Source organism: Galeopterus variegatus, unplaced genomic scaffold (assembly GCF_000696425.1).
Source record: "Galeopterus variegatus unplaced genomic scaffold, G_variegatus-3.0.2 Scaffold4646, whole genome shotgun sequence".
Lineage (NCBI taxonomy): Eukaryota > Metazoa > Chordata > Mammalia > Dermoptera > Cynocephalidae > Galeopterus > Galeopterus variegatus.
Genome location: NW_007730757.1, coordinates 155,772 through 164,015, shown reverse-complemented (window position 1 = coordinate 164,015; position 8,244 = coordinate 155,772). Strand labels below are relative to the sequence as shown.

The window sequence follows — 8,244 nt, the reverse complement described above, 5'->3', positions numbered from 1 at the left end:
TTGTCCTGCTATAAAAATAACTTTTTAAAAATGTGGACAAATAATACATGTTCATGGTAAGAAAAAATTTTAGGGCCAGCCCGTGGCTCACTCGGAAGAGTGCGGTGCTGATAACACTAAGGCCACGGGTTCGGATCCCTATATAGGGATGGCCGGTTAGCTCACTTGGGAGAGCGTGGTGCTGACAACACCAAGTCAAGGGTTAAGATCCCCTTACCAGTCAGGTTTAAAAAAAAAAAAGAAAGAAAAAAAAATTTTAGTGCGAATTATAAAAAGACAATAAAAATCACCGTTAATCCTCCCGCCCAGCAAGAAGCACTAGTAACATTTAGTGTGGTGCCTCCCAGACTGTGTTCTTTGCATATAAATATGTTTACTTATACGTACATCTTATTTTACAAAGACGGCATCCTGCTGTAATCCTGTTCTGCAATCGGCCTTTTCCCTAAACAGCCCTGAGCTCTCCTTCGGTGGCTATAAATACACCTCAGCTCGGTCCTTGTCGGTGGCCACAGAGTGCTCCGTTGTCTAGACTTGGCCACAGTTGTCCCATCTGCCTCCTGCTGAAGGGCACTGGGCTGCTTCACGTTTTCAGTGTTATAAGTAATGCTGCAGTGCGCATCCTCGGCCACGAGCCATGGTGCACATCCCTAATTATTTCCCGAGCAGATATTCCTACACGTGGAACAGCGGAGTCGAGGGAGACACATAGTGAAGACTTAGGGTTCTGATGCCAAATGCCCTTCAGAGAGTTGAGACCAATTTACACTCCCCCTCAACAGTATAGGGCTCATTCCCCACCTCCCCGAAGCCAGAATGGGGGATTAAAGGCAAGGTCGACCCCCAGGCCAGTAGTACCAGGACCCCTCCTCTTAGCCCCACCAGGGAGAGACACTGCCCACAAACCTGTCCCTTCGCCAGCCAACAAGGAACCCCAGGAAGCCTGTCTGCCCTGGTTGGCCAACAGCTGGGCCGAGGCTCCGCCTTCCCACCGACCCCCACCCCCACCCCCAATTCTCCGGAGACCCTGCCCTGACACTGATCAGGTCCTGCAGAATGAATCCTCAAGGAGAAAGCAGCCCAAACCCAAAAGGGGCCACCAAGGTCATCCCAGCCATCCCTCTGCCCCGCATGCACACAGGCACCGGCAGACACGGGATATTCTGACTGCCAGAGGCCCCAGGAGCAGCTGATCCCAAACCTCCCATGACAGCAGCTCTTTTCTGAGAAAGCGTTAATTCTGGCCTTGCACTGTGGAGCCTCCAACATTCCAGGCCCTGAGGGTCACTGAGTTGGGGGGGAAAGGTGGGCACCCTGGGAGGCCTCCTGGACAGCAGAGCCTCGAGGACAGCTGTGTTTCCCGAATGGGAGGTCCAGGCATCTCAGACCCCAGCTCTGGGAAAGATTGCCGGGGCTCTGACTGTCCTCTGATGTGGTCCCAAGTGGCATTTACACGCAGCCCTCAGATATCAATGAGCAGAGGGAGCTCAGAGGGATGGATGCCAAGGTCACACAGCTTGCCAGCAGCCGACCTTGAAGCTGGTCTCTGATTCTAGAGCCTGAGTGAATAGCCACCGCCCTCAGTGACCACAGAGAGTGGAGGCCCAGGGCGGTTAAGTGACCTTCCCAGGACACACAGCAAGTCCGAGGCAGTGCAGCTTCTACCAGCTCTCCCGACCTTTCCCCACATGAGGGCCCCCTGCCCCCCTCGGCATCGAGGAGAGAATGTAGGTCAGCACAGGCGACAGGGCCTTGTGAGCAGAATTCATGGAGCCTTGAGTGATGGTGCCATTTGCTTCTATTTCTGGGCACCAGATTATGTGCTGATGGTGTCAGAATCACAGTCACACCAGGGCTGGCCGCTGGAGAAGGGGAAGAGAGGCCCTGCAGGGGCAGTGGGCAGGGGCAGGGCAGTAGCCTCTGAGGGAGGGGGCTGGGGGGCCAGGGGAGCCCTTTGGCCCTGTTGGAGGGCCCTCCCTTAGTTGAGCACCACAGCCCCCCCTTCTACACACCACCCTCAAAACCAGATGGCTGCAGCGTAGTAGGGGAGCTGTGGCCCCTCACACCTGCAATAGGTAACTCTCTGTACAGCTCTTTTCACACCGCCCATCTCCCCCTTGGCTGTGTGGGACCCCAACTTCTTGGTGCACTCGCCCGGGCCTGGCATACCCAGCAGTCAGCCACGCCCGAGAGCTGGCGGTCAAGTGAATGAATGATCCAGGCACAGGAGGGGCTGGGTCAGCTGGACAGCCAGGTGGGGCCTGATGGCCCCCAAGGCGTACAGGGTGGAAAGGGGCAGGGTCTCCACCTTGTTATGTCCTCAAGAGGTGGAACCAGTCAGACATGGTTGCAGTTTCCCAAAGGCCCTGGTGTGGGGTCCTCAGATCATGGGACACAGGCAATCTCAGAGGCCTCCCCCTTGGGGGCAGGGGAGGGTCCCTCGATCTGAGCTCCAGGTGCCCCACCCCCAGCTCTGCAACTTCAGCCACATCTGTTTCATATACTGGGTCTTTATGCTTCCACTGGGAAAAAAATGTTTTGCTGCTAAGAATCTGAAAGATTTGGGTCTAGCTCAGTTCTTGGCCTACAGGTCCTGACAGCCCACACGGAGAGCTGGGTGCGTGGGGAGGAGGGTGCCACAGCACTCTTTACCTTCAGCCCCATTGGAGCCGGGCCCTGAGCCCGGTGCACCCCCTGAGCCTAGTGAAGCCTCTCCATCCCCTCTTCTTCCTTGAACCCAGCAGCTTTGCATGGGGCACCGCACTGGGAAGACGGATTTCAAACCAGTCAGTTGCTGAGCCCTGGTTTTCAGCTGAGAAACCCAGTCACCAGTAGGACAGATGGCCCATGCCTTCCAGTGGCCAGTGTCATATTGTGACCTACCTTGGGGCCCAGTTCTAGTCCACATTAACCCCTGCAGACTCTGGCAGCCCTTCTGGCACACAGACCCTGGCAGGCCACTGCTCACCAGCAGCAGGGAGGCCTGGGCCTGGTCCCAGATGGTCTGACTTATCCTCAGCTGAGGTCTCATAACAAGCCAGATAATTTTAACCCTGGTGGGACCTCAGAGAAGAAAACCCTGTCACCGAAGCATCTGCTTGATGCCACCCAGCCCCCAGGGCCTGGAAGGCTTCCATTGCTTACCTGGGCCAGGCCAGGATTTAGGAGGGAAGCAAAGGCAGCAGTGTGCTATCGAGGCCACATTCCAGGCTGTGCCAAATGCTTACACCACTGACTAGCTCATTTCGTCTTGTGACAACCCCTGTGGCAGGTGGGACCAAGGCTGTGAGAGGTGAAGGAACTCATTCTTAATTAGTGGAGCAGCCAGGACTGAAACCCCACTTGCGACTCTGGAGCCTGCGAGTTTAACGCCCACTCCATGTCATGCTACTGTCACTCCAGCTGGAGAGAGCCTATCACCCAGGTCATTTTGGGGGTCTTGCTGGTTAGAGAGGGGCCCAGCTGCCTCCCTCCAGCTCCCAGCTGCCCTGGAGATCTGGCAGTCCCTGTCCCTCTCTCCTGCTGGAACTGTGACCTCCCCCAGGCTCCAGATGATGCCAAGCCTGGGCCTGGGCCAGCAGCACCTGGTTCTCTCCCAGGTCACTTCCTGGGAGGCCCAACCCTAGGGAACAAGTTGCCTGGAATTGTCAGGCAAGTGTAGAACAAGGTTCCTCCGCCCCTGCAGACCCCTCCTCTCTCAGGCGGGGCAGCCTCCTGTCCACCTGCTTCCTGCCTCTGCCCTCTCCCTGGCTGGCCAGGCATGTCCCTGGGCATGAGGCCATCAGCTAGCCCTGTGGCTAATGGGAGGGATGGGCCCGGGAGAGACCAGACTGTAAGCAGCAACCCTGCAGTGGGCAGGAAAAGCAGAAGGCTGGGGGCGTTTTGTGCTACCCAGGGGACACGGTGTTATTTGGGAGCAGTCTGGACCTCCAGCTCTGGAACGGTGAAAAACACCACAGCCTCCTACTGTGCAGCTGTGGGAGTCGGGGGGCATAAGACATGGCAGGACTTCCAAAAGCAGGTTACAGAACAGTGGAGGCTCTGTAGGATAGAAAGGCCTGGAACAGTGGCTACCTCTGAGTGGCAGGGTTACAGGTAACTTAAACTCTAACTTTTGTTTTCTGTTTTGTAAGTTGTCGACAGTGAACATCATCTATTGTGTCTTTTTTTAAAGATTTTTTTTTCATTTCTGAGAAAGAGCAGTTGTCAAGAGCCAACCACTCTGATACATGCGGCAAGGTGTCCTAGGAAAGCTCCCCACAGCGGGCTGCATTGAACTGTCAGTTAGTGATAATCCTTCACCCTTACCCAACTCTTCCAGCATGCCTGGCATGTGGGGGGACTGACCTGATCCAGTTTGCTGGGACTTCCTGCCATAGCACTGAGTATCTTGTGTCCTGGGAAATCCCTCTGTCCCAGACAACCCTGGGAGGTTGGTTGCCCTGCAGGCACTGTGCCTGGCCCCCTCCATCTCACAGGTGAGGAAAGTGAGGTGACTTGTCCAAGGTCACACAGCCAGGAGGTTCCAGGGCTGGGACTCAAACCCGGGTCTCTGTCACACGTGTGAGCTTTGCCACCTCACCACATCACTGGAGTCAAGAGGTCACCTGAAGCTGGGGAAGCCTGGGGCAGAGGTGCAGGCTCTGGTGACTTTGCGCCTTCCCTGGGGGTGCTGCCTGGCCTGCAGATGCCACCCCTGCCCCAGGTCAGAGGGTGTGAACTCTGAGGCCTTTCTAAGGGTGGAGAGGGTCGACTTGGAGCCCCTGCATTGGCTGTCTGGGTGCCACTGTGATCAGCTGGTCAAATTGGGGCCCTGTCATGCTGCCTTCATCTAGTGACACAGAGAGGCAGAGCAGCCCCTCCAAGGCCACACAGCAGGGTGGTGGCAGAGACATGATGGAGACCCAGGTCTCCCCCAGGCTTCCAAAATGGGGAAAGAGCCCACTCCTCTAACTGTGAGCCTCAGGCCAGTAACTCAACATTTGGAGACTGCCACCCTGTATCTGTTCCCCAGGATAATCTAGGAACAAAGCAGGCATGGCCCCTGCCTCCATGAGGTGTGGGGGAGGGGCCGTGGGGCAGACGCTAAACCTCTCGCCACCCAGTGATCCCTTAGTGACCGCTGGGCAAGTGCCATGAAGGAGAGACACTGGGCACTAGGAACGCACAGTTCAGGGACGGACCTGTCTGGGAAGCCTGAGGGATGAGAGAGAACAAGTGAATGGGTTGGGAAAGGGCAGAACATTCCAGAAAGAAGGAGCAGGTATGAATGCTCCAAGCTCCAAGGCTTTGTCTTGTCTTCTGTGAAGTGGGGATGATGTGGTTCAGCTGCTGTGGAAAACAGTCTGGTGGTTCCTCAAAAGTTACATAGAATTATTGTATGAACCAGCAATTCCGTGCCTCGGCATATGCCCCAAACGACTGAAAACATGTACTCAATAAATACTGCTACACGAACGTTCACAGCAGCGTTATTCACACAAGCCAAGAAGTGCAAACAGCCTAAGTGTCCATCAACAGATGAATAGGTAAACAAATGTGGTAGATCCAGACAATGGAACATTGTCCAGCCGTAGAGAGAGACGAAATACTGACACGTGCTACAGCGTGGATGAAGGTGTTATACTGGGGCTGGCTGGTTAGCTCAACTGGTTAGAGCGTGATGCTATAACCACAAGGTCAAGGGTTCGGATCCCCATGCCGCACGGAATATGATTCCATTCATATGAAATGTCCGGAATAGGTAAATCCAAAGAGACAGAAACAGATTGGTGGTTTCCAGGGGCTGCAGAGAGGGGCGTGGGGAGTGACCGCTGGGGGGGACAGGTCCCCTTTTGGGGTAATGAAATGTTTTGGAACTAGATGGGGTGGAGGTTGCAGGACATTGTGAATGTAGTAAATGCCGCTGAATAGCACACTCTAAAATGATTAATTGTGTTATGTGAATTTCACTTCAACTTTTGAACAATGGGGATGATAATGCTGTGCTGTCGGGGCTGGTGAGGTCTTCAGTGAGAAAAATCACCCAGGCCAGGCCCCACATGTCAGGACCAAACCCCCCAGGGACCCACAGCTGCCTATGACACCCCGATCACCCTCTCTCCTTAGCAGCACCTTTGCTGAATGTCTCCCAGCCTTGAGCAAAACGGGTCCTCGCCCACATGGAGTGTGCCAGTTATAGTGGGGGGCGGGGGTCTAAGAGAGAGATAAATAAGAAACCGTGTGATATGTAGGTGGTGAGAAACATTGTAAAGAGAAATAAGGCAGGGTGTGGGGAACAGAGCATGATGGGGGCTCTGACAAGCAGGTGGCCCGGGACGGCTTCTCTGCGGAAGGACGTGGACATTGAGAGGAAGGCGTCCAGGAAGAGGGAGCCACAGGGTTAGAGGCCCTGAGGTGGGGACATGCCTGGAGGTCAGTGGCTGAGTTGTCAGCAAGGGAGAGGCAGGCAGGGCTGGAAGGGGCTGGGGCCGGGAGTTTGGCCTGGTTGGTGGCCCTGACAGCCCTGGGGGCCTCTGTCTCCTGCCCACAGCCCTGCTCCTGGACATCATGACGGTGGCCGGTGTGCAGAAGCTCATCAAGCGACGCGGCCCGTACGACACGAGCCCCGGCCTCCTGGACTACCTCACCATGGACATCTACGCCTTCCCGGCGGGACATGCCAGCCGTGCGGCCATGGTGTCCAAGTTCTTCCTCAGCCACCTGGTGCTGGCGGTGCCCCTGCGTATCCTGCTGGTGCTCTGGGCCTTCTGCGTGGGCCTGTCGCGCGTGATGATTGGACGCCACCACATTACGGACGTCATCTCGGGCTTCATCATCGGCTACTTCCAGTTCCGTCTGGTGGAGCTGGTCTGGATGTCCTCCAACACCTGCCAGATGCTCATCTCTGCCTGGTGAACTGGCCGCTGCGCATCCAGGGTGGCCAGAGAGAGGCGGCAGGAGGAAGCGGGGTCTGCAGGGGTGGGGTGAACCGGGCAGCCCCAGGGTTGGCGCCGGCCACCCCCCACTTGTCTTCCCCATCTTGGTTGGAGGCTGGTGACCTCAGACCGGCCTGCCTTGGCGACTGGCACGTCCAGTGGTGCCAGGCCTCTTGCTCCATTGCTTGGACTCTGCGTCTCCTGTCTAGGAGGCCCAGGGCCCACCGTGGGGACAGCCCTGCTCAGCTTCTGCTCTGGAGATAACAGGCGGGAACCAAGATGGCAGGAGGGGGCCGCGTCTTGTCTGGTCCTTTTATCGTCATGACTATTGAGTCAGCCACGCCCATCATGCCACAGCACGGTGCCTGGAGAGTGCCCTCAGCCCACTGCCCAGCATGGGTGCCATTGCCATTGACGGTCAGCAATAGCTTAGAGCAGCACTTTCCAAAGGTGCCCCGCAGGCACCAGCCCACAAGATGCTTTGGGGGAAAAGGGGTTTTATGGTCCAATAAATTTAGGAAGCGCTGCACACTCTGCCCCCACGTTGGCCATTCACAAAGGCTGTTCTTGCCATAAAAGCTCTGACAAGTCCTGTAGAGAAGCTTCCTGCCGTACCTTATTTAACCCCATGTTTCCTAAACTCATTGGACCACAGAACCCTTTTCTCGAGGAACAGCTATTAACTCGTTTCCTCAAGTGCATTTTGGGAGCTGCTGCTCTGGAGCTGAAGGGCCCGCTGTGTGAGCTGGCCTCTCCCAGTGCCTGGCCCTGAGCCTGGGAGACCAGGTGCCCATGCCACAGCCTGAGGAAAGCGCTGGCCACAGCCCTGGGCATCGGTGCAGCTTTGGCCCCCAGGGGCCAGACTCCATGTGACCTAACAGGTCGTTTCCAAGTCAACCGTTAGTGGATGTGCATGTCATGTGACATTACAGATGATGTGCAGACGGACTCTGCTGTGTGGTTTTTTCTTGTGTGATGCAATCGTCGGACACTTTGGCATTCCCAGGCAGGAGCCTCTGTTAACACGTGGTGGGGGAGGCTGGCTTTTTTGGCCCCGGGCAGGGCCATGGTGCTGGTGATCAAGGGCGATGGGCATAGGCTGGCCTGCTCCTGGACTTTTCCAGGCTGGTCGGTACCTTCTCCCTGAGCTCACTGTCTGGTGATCCTCCCCCAGGCCCTGCACGGGCTGCTCTGCCCAGGGCCTGAGCAGTGACCCATTTGAGAAGTCCTCACTGCAATGCTGATGGGCCAAAGACCCTCTCTCTAGCCTCGAGCCTTCCTGGAGCCCCTCCTTCCCTCTCAGCTGACTTTGTCCCTGTCCCCCTGG

General features: G+C 56.3%; 1 protein-coding gene across 1 annotated transcript in view; it reads left to right on the top strand.

Annotated features, from left to right (window-relative positions):
• The window catches only part of PPAPDC3 (phosphatidic acid phosphatase type 2 domain containing 3), a 15,279-nt gene extending 7,413 nt beyond the window's left edge, over positions 1-7,866 (top strand). Inside the window, exon 2 of the mRNA XM_008588047.1 lies at positions 6,533-7,866. Coding sequence (XP_008586269.1) covers positions 6,533-6,897 — 365 coding nt within the window. The 3' untranslated portion in view covers positions 6,898-7,866. The remainder of the gene's footprint in view (positions 1-6,532) is intronic.
• Positions 7,867-8,244: the final 378 nt, after the last annotated feature.